The sequence below is a fragment of the Manis pentadactyla genome, chromosome 1 (assembly GCF_030020395.1).
Source record: "Manis pentadactyla isolate mManPen7 chromosome 1, mManPen7.hap1, whole genome shotgun sequence".
In the NCBI taxonomy this organism is placed as follows: Eukaryota; Metazoa; Chordata; class Mammalia; order Pholidota; family Manidae; genus Manis; species Manis pentadactyla.
The window spans coordinates 233,546,988-233,564,319 of NC_080019.1; the positions used below are offsets into that span (position 1 = coordinate 233,546,988).

General features: G+C 58.5%; 1 protein-coding gene across 5 annotated transcripts in view; it reads left to right on the forward strand.

Annotated features, from left to right (window-relative positions):
- STIMATE (STIM activating enhancer) overlaps positions 1-17,332 on the forward strand; it is a 38,130-nt gene that overhangs the window by 17,703 nt on the left and 3,095 nt on the right. For 3 of the 5 annotated variants that reach the window (XM_036878271.2, XM_036878264.2, XM_036878268.2), the window contains 5 exons: positions 7,105-7,153; positions 8,904-8,999; positions 12,256-12,377; positions 15,917-16,057; positions 16,398-16,510. In XM_036878271.2, the coding sequence (XP_036734166.2) occupies positions 7,105-7,153; positions 8,904-8,999; positions 12,256-12,377; positions 15,917-16,057; positions 16,398-16,510 (521 nt within the window). Of the gene's footprint in view, positions 1-7,104; positions 7,154-8,903; positions 9,000-12,255; positions 12,378-15,916; positions 16,062-16,397; positions 16,511-17,332 lie in introns of all 5 variants that reach the window. The other 2 variants (XM_036878269.2, XM_036878270.2) reach the window with 2 other exon arrangements.

Sequence of the window (17,332 nt, forward strand, 5' to 3'; positions counted from 1 at the left end):
CCTGGGGAAAGCTGAGAGGTGGGGCTCAGGAGGAAGTGTGGAATCCGTAGCCCTGCAGGGTCACTTGGCTCAGGCCCACAGGGTCTGCCCCTCCTGGTGGCATTTGCAGGTGTTTCTGCTGACAGCAGTGAGCAAGTGCGGCGTGGCTTCTGCTCTCCGTCCTGACGCCGCTGACTCGGTGTCTCTGCCCAGCGTAATGTGAGTCCCGCACTGGAGGTTCTAACGGCATTCACTCACGGGGTGGGATTTTGAGGGGTTAACAAGATCTCTATTCAAAGGCAGCTTTTCCATCAACCTTTCTTGGTGCCTGAGATTCCACCATTGAAATGTCTTGGTTTTGAGTGTTTGGAGCTTGGTGAATCTCTGTGCCCTGAGACGGGAGATGGCAGCAGCCAGTTGAATTGCTCCCCAGCAGCCCCAGAGGGATCAGGGTGTGGGGCAGATGTTGCTTGGAGATTGAGGGGGATCCAGGCAGATCCAGGCCCTGAGTGGACAGTTCTGGAGCTGGTGGGAGGGAGGGAGCCACACCCAGGGACACTGCGAGGGGCTGAAGTCTTACCCCCAGGAATTCACCAGTCCCCTGGGCGAGAGGAGTCCGCCACCCGAGCTCTGTGGCACCCCCGCAGGAGCCCCCTGAGCTGCATGCTGGGTGCAGCGCTGCCCGCCTTCCCTGCTGGATCAGAGCAGGGTGACTCGGTGTTGCGTTTTGTGGTGTTGCTTGGATTGGTGATGTGTCACTTCTAATTTTTCCCTCACTCTGGTTAAAGAAATCCTGCAGCGCCCCCAGCCTGACTTGTAGTGCGTCTCCTGTCGTCAGCTGCGAGCAGCAGTTGTACCTTGACTAGAACCGGCCTTCTGCACATGATCTTGAGCCCTCGGAGTGAGTCTTGGGCCCTTTCCTGTCCTCCCGCCTTCCCTGAGGGCCCCCGCTGGCGCTGAGACAGGCGTAGGCCTGCCTGCCTGTGGGCCGTGTCGGTGGTGGAGTGGGCCGTCTCCTCTCCCATGTGCTCACCTGCAGGGCCCACCTTCGAGGCAGATAGGGCCTCACGGGTCAGAGAACAGCACAGTGTGGCACTGTCCTGGGCCCACATGGGGAGTGTAGCCAGGAGATTTGGAGCCAGAACTACAGTGATACAACAGCCAGCAGTCTTGGTTGTGTTCATTTCTTGTTCTCTAGTTTCCAGACCTATGCAGTGATTGGTAGTCTAAACGAAAAGAGGAAGACTTTAGGGAGGCCCTGGAGCACAGATGGTCATCAGAGGTGCCTTCTTGCCCTGTAGCCGGCCTTGTGCCTGAGGTTACTTCTCGCTACGATGTATACAGTACTCGCTGAGTATCCTCAGCACACATTGTCCTGTTAATGCACCTGTGAGGTGGGTGCTGAATTCCTTCCATTTTATAGAGGGGCCGAGGGAGGCCCAGAGAGGTCCAGCAGCTTTCCCTGGCCCACAGTGAGTGCTGAGGCAAGGTTTTGAACCCGGAGCTCGTGCTCTGAGCACTAAGTTGTCACCTCCTGTGGTTCACGCGTTCTTCCAGTGTGTCCTGCTCTGTTTGTTCAGTTAGTAGCCGAGGGCCTGTGTTCCAGGTGCTGGGCTGGGTGCTGAGTACAGCGAGGTCCCTGTCCGCCTCGTTCCCTAAGTGTCTGGCGGGAGACAGACGCACCCTTAGCACTGCATGTGAAGTGTTAATCTGCAGGGGAGCTGGGTGGAGGGGCACTTGCCCCGTTGCAGCGGGAGTGGGCTTCCGAGCTGTCTTAGCAGATCTGGAGAGGAGCCTGTGGGTTATCCAGGAGGAGAGATGTGGGTCCCCCCACGCCACGGGAACAGTGGGAGTGACAGCACGGAGCTGGAAGGTGCCACGTCTTGAAAGGGACCTTGTTGCCAATTTAAAAGGTCCAAAGTGTGCTCCCTGAGGAAGGGGGGTGGGGTGAGCACTGGAAGGTTTGAGGAGGCCAGGCATGCTCAGGCCACGAGGCTCCAGCGGGAGTGTGGGCCACGGAGACGGCTCCCTTCTGCCCTCATGGCGTGTCCATCCAGAGCCGCCCTTGCCTCCTGCTGGGCTTCCTCAGGTCAGCTGGGAAATGCCGGCTTTGGATCAGGCAGGACACGGGTCTCGTGGTGCCAGTTTGGCTTGGGCAGGCCCCATGACCTCATCTCCAGCTGAGGGTGGCACCTGGGGGTGGTGCTGGCAGCCACAGCTGCCTCCCCCACACTGACCCAGGAAGCAGACCGCGGAGGCAATGCAGACCCCAAAGACTTAAGTGACTCACTTAATATAATAGAATCTTTGATAACGTGGGACTAGATTTCAAGCCACTGCAGTGTGACTGCCTCTCATTCCTTGCTGTAAGAATCCCTGGCTCTGCATTTATCCTTGAAAGATGGCCCAGTCTGGATTTAAACCACTCGTAGGCTAAGAACTAAACCAAAAAAAAACCACCCATAGGCTAGAACTTAGTCCCACAGCCACCCCAGCTGCAAGGGAGGCTGGGTGTAGTCTGGGCTGGCAGCTGAGGAAGGGCCCTGGGGAGCAGGGAAGGGTGGCTGTGGGGAGCCCTTGCCCTGCCCTGAAGGCCCTGGCACCCTGGGGCTTTTGCACCACTAGGGGGCATCATGGAGGTTTGGGATGGGGCTCAGTTGTTGGGGTGACATTCTCAATTTTGGGAAAGTACAGAAACGCATCTGGTTTTTCCTTGACTGCTGGTTCTGTCAGTGAGGATGATTTGCTCGCCCCCCAGGGCGGCTTCTGTCAGTCGCGAGCACTGGGGTCCTGGGCACACGGAGCCAGCAGGGCGGCCCGGGGTCCCTGGCCCAGTCAGAGAGGGAGGCCTGGCTCCACTGCTGACCGCCTGCAGATCCTGGGCGAGTCACCCCTTGCCCCCACCTTCCACTTGGTGGGGCTTGGACCACCGAAGGTCCTCTGGCTCTGGTCCAGACGCCCCAGCTTATGAACTGTCCCCACTGGCACAGATGGCGGGGCCGCGATGGGGCTGCTTGCCCTTTGCCCTGGTGAAGTCTGTTACCCTTGGTGGCAGCCTGGCCCTGGGCAGTTTGAGAAAGGAGGCCACCAGGTCAGCAGTGTGTCACTGGCCAGAAGGCCCCAAAACTATAGGGTTTTTCCTGGCTCTGGGATTTGACAGGAGTATTCTTCCCCAGGGACGAGCAGGAAAGCATACAGACAGCGGGCGTGATCTCATGGCCCCCAGAGCTCCCGCATCCCAAGAGCATCTCACAAGGGACCAGTGGTTCCGTCGTCCCAGGGAGGAGCCTGCGAGGTGGGACCACCAGGGTGTCTTCTGCTGGCCCTCCTTCTGGAATGCCAGGAGCTGACGGCACCGTGTGGCCTGTGATCACCTTCCTGCTTCAGAATTGCAGTTCAGGCATAAGAATACAAGCATTCCACACGTTTTGATCGTAACTGAATTATCTCGGTGGATTTTCAGGCAAAGGCAGTTCTCTGCCAAGAGCCCTGATGGGTCCCACGTCTCTTCCTGTTCTGAGTCTGCAGCAGGGGGCAATTTTCTGCCCACGAAGTGCTGGTTTGGGAACTGCAGTCAGACAGGAAAGGCGCAAGGGGCTGCGGCCGCCTGGTAATCAGGCTTGCAGGACCCCAGTCCACCTTGTCTTTATTCAGCTGTGAGCCTCTTACCATCTCCTACATGCCTCGTACTCTACCTGTCAGGCTGCACCCCTTATGCGCCTACAGGCTCTTTTAAATCGTGTGGTTTAATTTCAAAACAGTTGTGCTTTTCATGACTCCTTTTCTAAACAGGACCAGCTGCTACCTGGAAATTGTTCCCTTTCCAACTCCTGTGATTTGACTTTTAACGCTACTTCTCCTGTCTTCCTCCTTGTGACATGAGGAACCGCCCGTATGTAAAATCCCAGCTCTTCCTCCACTCAGCAGGTCCAGGGGAGCACCAGCGGGCGAGGCCGTCAGGAGGAGCAGTGGGGTGCCTGCCCATCCCCGACACTGATTGGAGAGGTGGTGCTCACCACGCAGCGGCATTGTGCGAGCAGTCAGCCGTGGCTGCTGGTGTGAAATGGGCAGGGAGAGCCGGATAATCCCTGGTTGCCTTCCTGTTCCGAGACACCAACAGCACAAAGCCCATAGCAGGGTGACACCGTGCCCTTGTACCTCAGGAGGGTGGGAGCCCAGGGCTCCCCCAGAGAGGAGGGCAGGAGGGGTGCCGTCCCCACGTGAGGAGGGTGGTGTTGAGTCCTGCATGTGCCCAGGAATGCGGCAGCCTTTCCAGTGATCCGACTGTCCAGGCGGGAAGGTTTGCTGGTGCTGCGCACTACAGGGATGCGGAGTGGCACTCAGGCCATCACGTCTGCCTCTGGGGAGGCAGGGCTGCCAGTCAGCGGGACAGAACAACCTTTGAAGCCGCAGGTCCACCACAACGGGTTTGCCCATGCAGGATTCCCTGGCAGGTGGCCCCGTGACCCCATCCTTGTCTGTCCTCACCAGGCCTCTTCCTCCCCCGGATCTCTCCCTTTCTTGTCCCACTGAGTCACACCACTTCTCCCCCATCCTGCTTTGCTGCATTGGCAAGATTTCCTCGTCAGTAACTGCCCAGCGTCGCCCGGTTCTGTGGTGTACATACCGACCCCACGCCCACAGGCAGGTTCGTCCTGGGGTTTTGTTATGACACAGGCTGAGGAGCACGTATCTCCTGGACTAAGAACTGCACTGCGCATCCTGCACGTGTTCAGGTGACGCCTGTCCAACAGGGCATCGCAGTGAAAGGGGTGTGGGTGTCCGTCACTGATGGATGGCGCCCCGACCTCTGAGCTGCCACATGCAGGCCTTTTCTGCAGTGTGTTTCCCTCCCAACCTTTCATTTCAAAACATGGTAAACCTCCAGAAAAGTCTGAATACCTGCGGGTGCCCAGACAGCCTTTTATGGGGTTCCCAGCTGTTGTGTTCCCCCCTGTATCGGCCTGCCAGGGCTCCCATAACGAGGTAGCACAGATGGGGGCCCACATAGACGGTTCTCTCCCAGTCTGGGGGCTTGAAGGCCCGGGTTGGGGTGTCAGGGGGAGGCCTCGCTCCACGGCTGGCAGGCGATGCCTTCTCCTGTGTCCTAATCTCCTCCTTTTTATAAGAATAGCAGTTTTGTTGGGTGAGAGCCGCACCCCCTCCCCCACACTGCCCCACCGTGACTGCATTTTACCTTAACCACCTCTTTTAAGGCCCATCTCCCCATGCAGTCACATTCTGAGGACTGGGGGGTTGGGCATCAACATACTGGGGTCGGGGGCACAATTTGGCCCATAACACATTTGCTTCCCTTTTATATATGATATGCCATATTAATATAATCATAAATAATAGACATTCAACATAATTGTTATATTTATTATTTATAACTATAATGTATTATAATGACACCATTTATGTTTATTACATATAATTACGACCTACAATGTATAATTTTTCCCCTAAACCATGGTAATTGCAGCCATTTTGGTACTTCAGAAAGTGTCCTAAGAATAGGGACGTTCTCCTTTGGGTGTGTTTTGATGTCCTTTATTTTCCACAAGGGGGCAGATTCCCCTGAGGCAGAAGAACGCCTGACGTTGCCCTGCCCTGACAGGGCTTCCCCTGCAGTGTTTGGCCAGGGCCAGTTCCCCACATCTCCTCCCTGAGCCTCCAGCCCCTCGGCGAGACTTGGACGCCCGTGGGAAGGGGGCCTCGTGCCTGGAGAGCGGTTGGGCTGAGCAGAGCCTCCTGGCCTCAGCCCCACATTCTTCCCTGCGGCGGGGTTTGGGGTCTGTGATGTGTCAGCGGAATGTCAGGCCTCCTTGCAGCCCCACCTGCCTTTCGGTCGCTCTCCATCAAAGTCTGAGCACCAGACTCCGTCCGTCTGGCGTACAGACAGTCCTTGCCTGCCGACCGCGGCCGCCAGTGCTGACGTAGAGAAGCGGGTCTGCCGCCCCACGGGCCCCTCCTCCTGCTCACCGGCAGAGGCCGTTTCTTGCTGCGGGGGGTCAGGCACCCTCCGTGGGCTCGCATCCTGCTGACTTTCCCTCAGTACTTCGCAGGAAAAGGTCACACATGCGTCACTTTCAGTGTTTTAGTGGGTTTCTAAATCTGTTTTCAGTAGGTTTTAGTAGGTTTCTAAATCCGTGGAAATCATCTGTTGGGGCTTCAGTGGAAGACAAGACACCTAGAAAGCTCGTCTCCTTCTGCTCAGACAGTTGTATCTGGAGACCCGCGCTGGAATCTGGGTCAGCCTGGGGAGGCCTTTGCCACCCAAGTGCGGCCTGCAGCTGCGTGAGCGCCCCACCCCCGCCGACTCCCCTGCAGCCGGTGTCCTTCCCATCCCCTCCACCCCCAGACACCCGCCGTCTGTGGGGCTCAGAGCTGCTCCTCCGAAACCATCCCGACCTCCTCTGCCGCTGGCTCAGCACCACCCCTGCTTGCTTCCCTGCGGGGCGCGCAGACCTTCGGCCCTGGCACCTCGGAGCCCCCCAGGGAGCTCTCGTTCGGTTTGGCTCCCTTGTCACCTGCCGTGTTCAAGCCAGATCCGGGTTCGGCAGACTCGGTGCCGTGGTCGGCCCGCCGGAGCAAGCTTGTGCTGTGTGGCCTCCCTCCCCGGCCACTGCCGAGCTCTTCAGGACCTGGCTTGGCCGCCTCTCCTCACCAGCCCGATTCCAGGCAGGCCGCCCGCCCCCCCGTGCCTCCCCTCTGCCTCAGACCCGCCTCTCCTCAGGCACGTGCCTGGCTTGGAGTAGCACCAAGGGAACACTCGGGTGGATGGCTGGGTTTCTCATCGGGCAGAGCATCTCCTGAAGTAAGCAGTCGCTGCCGTCTGCTTCGTGGTTTCCAGTCCCTACCTGAGAGCTTTGTCACAAAGAAGAAAATGCAATTGTCCACGTACTGCGAGGGACCACCCTTCCCGGGTGTCCGTTCTGCAGCACGTACAGGTCGGCAGCAGTGCGGGGCCACTCGGACGCTCCTGGCTCACTGCACGGTCAGACGATAGAGCAGGTGCCGTGACTCGGCAGCACGTCCCCCGGGTGTCCTGACGCCCGGCGTGCTCTGTGCACTTCGCCTCGTTAGCTCCAAGGAAAGCTGAATGCCTGTCTTTTCTTTCAGTCAAACGCTTCAGAGAACCAAAGCACGAAAGACGCCCGTGGAGGATATGGTGCGTATTCACACGCTCGCGCGCTCCTAGGATGCCTTTGACTATCTGGGGGGCTCCTGGGGGTGCGGGATAGAATGTGGGCAGTCACAGTGACAAAGTGTTGGAGTCCCCTCATTGAGTCCGTGACCAGGAGCTACGTACAGTGGGACAGCACGTCCGTCCCCCAGCCCACGGGAGCCCTGTCTGCCCCGGTGCTGCCCCGTGTTAGACGGCAGGTCATACAGAGGCGTCAGCCGTGTGCGGGCTCCTGTAATGACGTCCCCTGTTGTTGGATCGTGTTCAGTCCTGGGATCGCGTAGCCTGTTTGTGTGAGCAGAGAGTATCTGGATCGGAGGTCACTCAGCTGTCCCGTGGGAATGCTCCTCGCCCCCAGAACAGTCTCTCTTGGTCCCAGGATGACCCAGTGGTGGTGATTTTTCCATCATAAAAATGGTGGTAAAGTTCAGACGTAGATTCCAAAGGCGAGACTACAAAAAAATAGGTCATTTGGAAGGCAGGAGCCAGCTCTTCAGGATGACGTGATGTCCATGAGAAACCATCTTTCCTGAGCCGCCCGAGGCTTGCACCTGCCCGAACAGCCATTGTCCCCTCCAGAGAAAACGTCCGATCAATACCGTGATAAAGGCCCCTTTCTAAAATTTTAAGCATGCACTTGATTGATGTTCAACGTGTAATTTCTGAATATTGGTTATTCTTATTTTTATTCTCCCCCATTTGGTTTCTCTCAAATCTGGGCACCTCACTTGGGCTAGGGGCTGAGGGAGGTGGGGCCCGCTGTATTTCATCCCCATGCCCTACCTTACCTGACTTTAGCAAATCGTTTTCAAGCCTTGGTCACAGAACTGGGTCCCCTCCAGTACAGAGACTCCACGGCTGGGGTCGCATGCCCGGGTGTCTCTTCACCCCCTCGGTAGCCCAGCCCGTCTCGGGATGCACAGCCTGAGAGGCCAGGAGAAACAGCCACAGTCCAAAGGTACCTCAGCCACAAGCCACAAGTGACTAGACAGTGAAGGCCACATGTCATCTCCAGCATACTCCTCCCATGTGGACCGGGCAGGGGACAGAGTGTCCCAGAGACTAACAGCCGTGGTTTTTTTTTTATTGAACTTCCTGTCCTCTAGCCCAGGGTTGGCAAACTATAGCCCACAGGCCCGGTCTGGGCCACAGGGTCACTGGAATGGGAGAGTGCGCTGCGGAATGCCTGTCGGCGGCACAGCTGAGGACTTGGTCCAGCGAATGATGGCCCGCAAAGACTAAAATCCTCTCTGGCCCTTGGCAGAAGTTTGCCCCCTGACCTAGCCCACTGGGTGGCAGCAGCAGGCAGTTGCTTGGGGTCTCGGTGGCAGTCCTGGATTTGTGCAAGTCCGGTTAATCTCGCTCAGCACCCAGCTCTCCGTGAGCGCAGTCCAGTGGGAATTCTTTAAGTAGGGGCCCCTTGGACACCGTCACAGAGCTGTGACCATTTTATTTCACTTTGAAATAACAAAAAGTGAAAAAGTAAGAACACTTATTTTAAATACATGGTTAATGTGTTTGGTGTTAGCTGATCAGTAGCCTTTTAGGAATTTCAAGTGTTACTGAAGGTTTGGGAGGGTAGCTACCAACCACTCCTGCCGCAGGGGGTGGTGGCTGGGAGGTGTTAGGTTGGGGTTTCCCTCGTGGCTTTTTCCTGCTCAGACTTACCGTTTTCCCCTGTCGGACCTCACCCTCCGGATGGGGTGGTAACAAGTGCTGATCCTATTTTGTACAGGTTTTTAGACACTTCCAAACAAGCCATAGGAATGCTGTTCATCCACTTTGCAAATGTGTACCTAGCAGACCTCACCGAAGAGGACCCTTGTTCACTGTAAGTGGCCCATATCTGAGTACAAGCCCCACCCGCCCCGCCATTAAAAACGTAGGCTGGCCTCGATCTCCCTGTAGCTAGAGAAGGGTGCAGCTCCCCGTTGTCCTCTGGGCGGACTGCGCGTGCCGCCCTAAGCCCAGACGCCGCTGCCGGCCATGCGGCTTTGCCTGGTGACAGCTGCTCTGTGCACGGCTTTCTCCTAACCGAACTAAGTTCTCTGCCTTCTTTTTTGAGGACACTTATGTCCCCCGGTTTCCAAGCAGCTTCTGGCAGCGCAGCCTAGTGCCCTGAAGGAGTGTGTCTGTGCTGGGACAGGACACGGGGCTTCTCTGTGGTGTCGGCCACTCAGAGTCAAAGCCGTTGTTGTCACCATTGACCGCTGTGACCTGAAGACCCTGGGTGGTGTCTTCCCATAACGTGGTCTGCCTTCCACACAGTCCCCAGAGCAGCCTGTGTGAGACCCCCCAGTCAGTCCGTGATACACCGTCCTCCTTGCTGACAGCCCCCAACCTAGCCTCCCTTCGCCGCTGCAGTGGAAAAGGAGGCTGCCTGCCTCACGCCGGCGCCATCTCCTGCCATGCTCGGCTGGTGCCAGGGGCCCTCAGCCCTCCAGCTGTCTCCTGCCTCTGTGCCCGGCTCCCACTGCCCTCCGCCTGGAAGGCCCTCCCTGCCCTGTCTGTGAGGGAGAGGGGGGCAGAGGGCTGATGAGTGCTTCGCCCAGAGGTTTGAGGTGTAGTTAAGATCGTGTGGGTTGGAGCATTCTTACAAGCTTCTCTTTTTTGGCGACAGTGTGCAGTTTGAGACTTAGTCCAGGCCCAGATTGCCAGAGGCAGTTGTGAATTCTCCCTCTCCGGAGCCTTGCCTTCAGACCTGGATTGGTCGTGATCTGTTTGGATGTTTGGGTGCCCCAAAGCAGGGAGGGGCCTGGAAGGGTGATCCTCCTTTAGGGGAAATGGTTAGAAAAGGGCCTTGTCCTTTCAACCCTTGGCTCAGCAGCGGGTTCATGTCCTCTGGTGAATGGTCTTGATATCATTGGCTGAGGTAGGCTCGGCCTGCTGCTCACCCAGGGACCCTGGGCTGAGGAACCCTAACTCCTGGTGTGGCTGTGGCCACACGGCCCTCCTGTGCTGCTCCTCTGTCGCCCATCTGCACAAAGGTGCCGCAGCATTAGGGCACATTGGCACGCTGATCACAGCCAGGACGCATGGGCTGTTGGCACATCTCCAGGGCTCAGCCTGGAGGAGGAAAGGCCGGGGACAGAATTGGTGTTGGTGGAAAGAGCCCTTGATGGAAAGGCCAGACTGGGAGGCAGCCTGATGTCCCAGAGCCGCAGTTTCCTCGTCTGCCCTGTGGGTCCTGCTAGGTCCCGTGGTCACCACGGAGGTTCCTCGAGGTGATGAGTAGAAGCACCCCAGGAAACCACAGGCTTGTCACTCTAGCTGCTCACCGTCGAGTTGGAGGATATGGTTGTGAGAACGTGCTGGGAGCCCCAGCAGCCAGGAGCTGCCGCAGGGAGACTGGGAAAGCAGAGCGGGCAACGCTGCAGGTGCGGCAAGGCCCTGGGCCCGCAGGAGGGCCAGTGCTGCCCTGGGACCCAACCTGGGCCCCACCGTCATCTCTGCCCGACTTTACCAATCGTGGAGGGTGGGGCTGGACCTGGGCATCTTGGGAGTCCCAGACCTAGACGGGAAACCCGTGGCAGCCCAAGAAGGAGGCACTCAGAAGTGGGGACAAGCGGCTCGGCGTGCTGCTGGCATCCCCTGTGCTGGGGTGGCTGGTCTCCGGCGTCCAGGGTCCGTGATGGCGAGGCGCTAGGGTTCTCACGGCACGTATATACAGAGCCACTAGGTGGCAGGTGTCGCCAGCGTGCACAGATTCTTTCTATCCTTAAAACAGCCCTGCAGGACAGACGCGGTTGGGGAACTGCGTGAGGCACAGAGCGACTACTCAGCTGACCGTGTTCCCCCAGCCCAGGAGTGACAGAGGGGATTGGAGCCCAGCCAGTTTGGCCCTGGGGCCCTTTGATACTGTGCTGTCTGGCAGGCTCTTCTGGGCTGGGGACAGATAGAGCTTTCTGCCTTTATTCCCAGGGCCAGCTGAGCTCCCAGGAAGGCCCGGTGAGGGGACGCGTGAGCTAACATGGGCATGGGTACCAGGTCTGTGTGTCGCTTTCAGGAGGGGTCTCAGATCTCAGAACCTCTTGAAACCAATTAGATGTACGCCTCTGAGAACCACAGAGAGTAGGGACGGCCAAGCTGGGCTGTGGACCTGGAGTCGCTGTTCCTTCCAGCTCCAGTCTGAGAGTGACCCCTTGTGATTTGAGAGAGGAAAGGCAGGCAGGAGACAGCGCCGCCCCACCTCTGGTCTGGTCACTCCAGGGTGCTGGCAGGGCCTGCTCCCTCCAGTGTCAGAGTGCTGCGCACATCGCCAAGGCCTGGGCCTTGGGGTGGGGGTTGTGGGTCTGAATAAAATGTCTCAAGCCTCAGGACCTCAAGCGAGGAGGTTAGTATATAGTATCAGAGGTTCTCTGGGGGGTTTCTGAGTCTTGGGGCACCCCGAAGGGCAAGGACCTGACCTCATGACTGTGTGTCTCCTGTGTCTGGGGCCTGTGGTCGGTGCCCTGTGAGGCCTGGGTATGGGTACAGGGCCCTCGGCAGACCAGTGGGCAAGGGGTCTTTCACTGGAGAGGGGAGAGGTGTGTGTCGGACAGATGGAGACAGCCGTGTGGGACCACGCGGTCCAGGTGTGCGGGCTCTGCTGTGCCTCCTCCTTTTCCCTGGGGAGTGGAGCGCTCTCTTCAGAAATATTTACATGTACTTGTCTCCCCAGCAGGCCCTGAGGCTCAGGACGGGTGAGGGCCATGTGGCCCTGCCCATGGGCGGCGTCCTGGTTGGGGTGCTGCAGCGCTGCCTGGGCGTGGGCGGTCTGGCCGCCTGAGTGAGCAGGGCCACTGGGGGTCTGTCAGGAGGCTCGTGTGCCTGCCGCCCTCCCGGGCCGCCGCCTCTGGCGAGTGTCCCTCTCGTGGGTACCTGAGGTCTTCCAGGCTTCTTGGTCACTCCCCACCCTCCCCTATGCTGTCGGACCCCTGATGAGTGTGGGCCGCTGTCAGAGGCTTTGCCGCCCCCCACAGTCCCAAAGAACACAGCCAGAATGCTGGGTCGGAGGCCTTGACCTTGGCCCTGGCCGGCACCCCGTGGCTTGGGCTCCTGCGCCCCGGCGGTGCTTCCTGACGGGCCGTCATGCCCTCTGCCCACAGGTACCTCATCAACTTCCTCCTGGACGCCACCTTGGGCATGTTGCTCATCTACGCAGGTGTGCGCACCGTCAGCGTCCTGGTGGAGTGGCAGCAGTGGGAGTCCCTGCGCTTTGGCGAGTATGGTGAGGTACTCCAGACCCTGGCGGGCGGGGCTTCCTGGAGGGGGCTCTGCGCGGTCCCCACTCAGCCCTTCACCCGGGTCCGAGGCGTGGGGGTGCCCGCTTCACTGCCCAGGCTCCCACTGGGTGGCAGGAGGCAGGAGACACCCTCGACCAGGGAGGGTCCACGGCGTGTTCCTCTTCCGCCAGAGGGTATGGGTAGGCCCACCGGCAGGCCTCAAGGCCCCCTTCCTGCTGCGTGTCTGCGCTTGTCCCTGCCGGGCCCACAGGGTCAGCACTGGAGGGTCCATCGCCTGGAGCCAGCTTGCCTCGCCGTCTCACGGCCCTGGGCTGGCCTGCCACCCAGCATCTGGCATACACATTCACCAGGGACACCAGGTCCATGCTACTTGCAGACGCAGGTTTAAACAGGTGACCGGTGGATGCTGGCCCAGCTCTGAGCACTCCATCTGATCAGACCCCACGGGACAGCTTGGGCAGGAGGCTGCCTTCCTGCCAGCTTCAGGCACAGGCGTGGTGCCTTTGGAGCTACAGGGCTGCTGGACGCTATGCCACTTCGTACGCCCAGAGACGTGGCTTCGTGTGGCCTCAAGGGGCCTCTGGTGAGGGCACCCTCTTCAGGCCCTGCTGCCCCCCGGGGATTTGGGGCCCTGGTTTAAGGAGTAAGGGCACCTGTTCCGCCTTCACAGCTCCTGTCCTCAGTGGGAACAGCATCAGCGGAGCCTTGGTGTGAAAGAGACACACGGGACAAGAGGGAGGGAATGCAGGCGGGATTCTGGACCCCGCTCTCCTTTCCTGGCCACGCCTCCCGAAGGCTCACTTCTGCCTGGCTCAAGAGCCCCAAGGGACCCACATTTAAAAGGGAGTCCATCTGTGGGGCTGGCTGTAAGCGCCTTGGGTATTTCTAGAAACCTTAAGTAAGTGTCTGTCTCCACCGAGGGGAGATGAACTCAGAGGAGGGCTGTTCTTAGCCCTGTCACTTGATCCTGGGTGAGGCGCTGACTTAAGATAGTGTCTGACACACGGCATGTGCCCCTGTGGCTCGAGGAGAGCTTCGGAGAAGCTCCAGGTCATCGGACAGAAGTGGCCCAAAGCAGCCGCATCCTCACTTACCGGGTAGGCACCCAGAGGGACTAGTGACACACGAGGCTCCCCTAGCCAGGGCACAGCCGAGACAGGGGGCCGAGGCTGCCACACTGGGTACCCAGTTCCCCCGGCACCTCCGGGAACAGTGCTCACACCCCTTCTCTGCTGTTAAGAACCTTGCTTGGAAGGCAGGGCCCTCGGCTCAGCTGTAGCCGACCAGTGCACGGAGACGCACACACAGCCAGTTCCATGCCACTTGGTGCCCTGGCAGTGGAGACACATTCTCAGCATGTAGTTCCGCCTCCCCAGGGGCAGGCTGGGAGGAGGCGTGGTGGTGGTGCCTCCTCCAGCCTTGGCCTGCCCGGCGCTCCCCGTGGGCTGTCCCACCTCTGCGTTTGGGAAGCAGTCTTCCCCCTGCTCTTTGTCAAGGACCATCCGAGCCCCCCTCCCCAGGCAGAGGAAGAATAACGCATGTTCTCAGTTACCTGATTTCTATTTATGTTCATTTCTATTGTTTCTCTGCTGTTCCTATAACAAATTACCATACCACACATCAGTGGCTTAGAACAGCACAGATTTATTACCCAGCAGCCCTGTAGCTCCAAAGGCCAGCATGGGTCTCCCTGGACTAAAACCAGGGTACTCGGCAGGACCGCTTCCTTGGCGTCTGCGGGAGGGCCGGTCCTGGCTTCTCGGGCTCCTGGGAGCTCCCTGCATGCACTGGCTGCGTCTGTGGGGCCAGTATTCTGCCTGCCGGACCTGTTGACCAGACTGTCTGCCCCGGACAGTAATCCCACATAGGCCCCGTGGCTGTCTTGTCCCATAAATGAAGAAGAGGGGCTTGCTTTCTAGGTGCTTCCCTTGTCCCTACAGGAGAGGGTGAACTTGCTAACAAGAATGGGACTTGAATAAGCCACAGCCGAGGCAGGACCCAGGACACGAGTGTGTGTGCAGTGCGATGGCCAGGTGACCCTTCCCCCGGTGCAAGCCCAGAGCGGGGTCTGTGTCTCACGGGCGCCAGTGGGCTTTGCTGGCTATGCTCCTTTCCAGAAGCCTCTGTAGGCGCAGACATGTTCCCTTCTCCTGTCCCCAATCCCTATGATTTATCCTGAGGAAATAGTTCAGCAAGACAGCACCCGTGTACCTGAGGTTGTTTAGGGTGGTAAAGGGTGGGACATGGCGGGAGTACCCGCCATCTGTGTTCCTGAAAAGTGAGACCCTGGGGGAAGTTTGGGAGATGCTCAAATAAAACAGAAACAAACCACATGTTTGCTCATTCCAGCCGAGGCTGCACGCGGCCTGGGTGCACGGCAGGACCGGCGTGTGCACGTGGTCTCACCCATGAGCTTTTCCTTTCTTTGCCGTGGTTTTTAACTTTCTCTATAAAACATCAAAAAGAAAAAGAGGCAGCTGCCGCTAGGCTCTGGCGCTGGAACGCAGAGCTGTGTGAAGACGGCGGGAGCCCCTGTCCCCTGGTGTTGGTCACTCTGAGCGGCAGATCAGCGCTCTGTGACTTTAAACACACCGGTCCCAGTTCAGAGGTAGCACTTTCTGTCTGACTGTCCCCAGTCTTACTTAACAGTTTTTAACAAATATTTGAATCTGTTGTGTTTGAGAATTTTTCTCAATAAGGACAGGTAGTTTACTGAAAGGATTACAAAAGTCCATTAAAATTCCAGCTCGGGGAGACTGTGTGCTTAGGAAATGTTTTTTTGGCTCAAACATGTCTTATCCCAGAAGTGAAAGTACGCAGGGTGAGCTCAGAGGAGGCACCAGTGGCTTTCTGTGTGCTCCTCCCGAGGTTTTCCAGAAAAGGGAATGGCCTGGAGTGTCCATTACAGCTGCATGAAGGCATTTGGGCGGGGCGGGGCGGGGGGCCTCCAGCACCGATGCCCGGACGGGGATCGCTGTGGAAACTGTAGGGTCAAACGACGGGCTCGAGATGCCCCCCTGGGCCAAATCCACTTCTTCCCGCCTGGATGGGGGCCTTGGCCTCTGATGTGTTACTCTCCGTGCCTCTTTGGGACAGCCGTGTCAAGAGCTCCCAAGCAGGCCCCTGGGAGCCTCCCCCACCCTACTCTGCCTGAGTCTCCCACTGTGGGGAGGTGTGTGTTGCTCCCCAGAGGCCCATCCTGTGGGTCCTGCCTGCTGCCGAGGGTGTAGCTCATTTCTGGGAGGGGCTGGCCCTCTGCCCTTTGTCACGTCCCTTGTGGAACACGCTGGAGGCACTCCAGGCCCTCGCCCGCCAGCATGGACTGTTGGGCTCCTCCAGTGTCCAAGCACAGTGACCCGTGGGATCACAGGTGGACCTTGTCGTCCGCAAGGCACTGCCTGTGCTCCTGCCTCCCTGCCTTGCCGAGTGGCCCTTTTCTTCCTTGTCCCCAGGCACAGGTGTTCTGGGGTGCCCCAAACTAGACAGAATCTGAATTCCTCTAGCCTCAGGTTTCTGCTTTCAGGGCCGAGGGCAGCAGGAACAGCTGGGGGTGGAAGAGGGGGTGGGAGGCGGCCAGGAGGCCGTTTGCTGCTCCACAGTCAGCGTCAGCCGCTCAGGGACGGAGGGAAGGACCGACAGCAGCACAGTCCTGGAAAAATCAACAGTGGGTAATAATAGCAGTGTTGCCTAACACAGACAGCTTCTGCCAGTGGGTGGAGACAGCCAGCTTTTCTGAGCTACCAGCAGAAGCCTCTCGCTAACTTTAGTGCACTTTAATTATGTCTTAGATCCTCTTGGAAGCAAAGCCACTCTGGTACCTCCAAATTAGGAATTCTCCTTTTTGTTTAGAATGCCCTCGTCTGTTTGGGCAAAGTGCGTGGCTTTGGGGCTCATTGGGGGGCTTTAGAGCCAGGGCGCCAAGGGGGACAGCAGGGTGGGGGGTCCCCAGTCCCTGGGGGGGCTGATGTCTGGGCCGAGCGGCTGAGCGCCCGTTGTCCCCGCAGGGGACCCGCTGCGCTGCGGAGCCTGGGCCGGGCAGTGCGCGCTCTACATCGTCATCATGGTCTTTGAAAAGTCCGTCGTCTTCCTCGTCCTCCTCATACTGCAGTGGAAAAAGGTTTGCCTCTTGTCCCTTCTTCAGCAGCTCGCGACACTGAGCAAGGTGGTCCTCCCTGCCCCCGACCTCCCTACCTCCCCAGCCTGCTTGGAAAACCAAATATGTTGTTTCCATAATTTTTTTAACCCCATGACTGCACCCTGGATTTGGTCGGCCGAGGAGCTGCTGGCTGCTTTGTCAAGAGGAGTAACTTGTCTGTTTACGTAGCATCCACCTACTTCAGTTACATAAATGTCACTCTGGACTAAGCCTCGGGCATGTAAGCTGATGGAAATGAGTCCCTGCTCTCCAGGCTTGCTGTCTGAGAGCCTTCAGGCCGCACTGTGAACACAGGAGGCTTCTCTGCCTCTGCGATGTCCTCATGCACCTGTCTTGGCAGGGGTAAAGGAGCCGTTTGGTGCTGCAGGCACAGCTGGTCCCCGGTTCCCGTGTTCCCTTGGCCCTGCACTCTGGGGTCAAGGAGCTCAGATCTTGGCCTGCCTTTGCTTTTATTTGTGGCTGAGTTTTTATATTTTAAGAAAGTAAACGAAGGCTTTTGGGAGCGGTCTGGTACCTCATTGCAAGGGTCTGTTGTGGGCACCCACCTCCCTCCCTCCCAGTCCCTGAGGCCCACACTGCCCCGTGCCTCCGGACGGGTGGGCCCTGCTTTCCTCAGACTCTGCGTGGCTCAGTGGCTGTAAGCCTCCTGAGCTCCCCAAATCCACACCGTGGGGGATGCTGCCCAACTGAGCGCTCCCGGGGACCGGAGGCTGGGAGTGTCTAAGCTAAGCCCCCAGGACCTTTGGGTGGCTCATGGCCGCCCCCACCCCCAGCGCTCCCCAG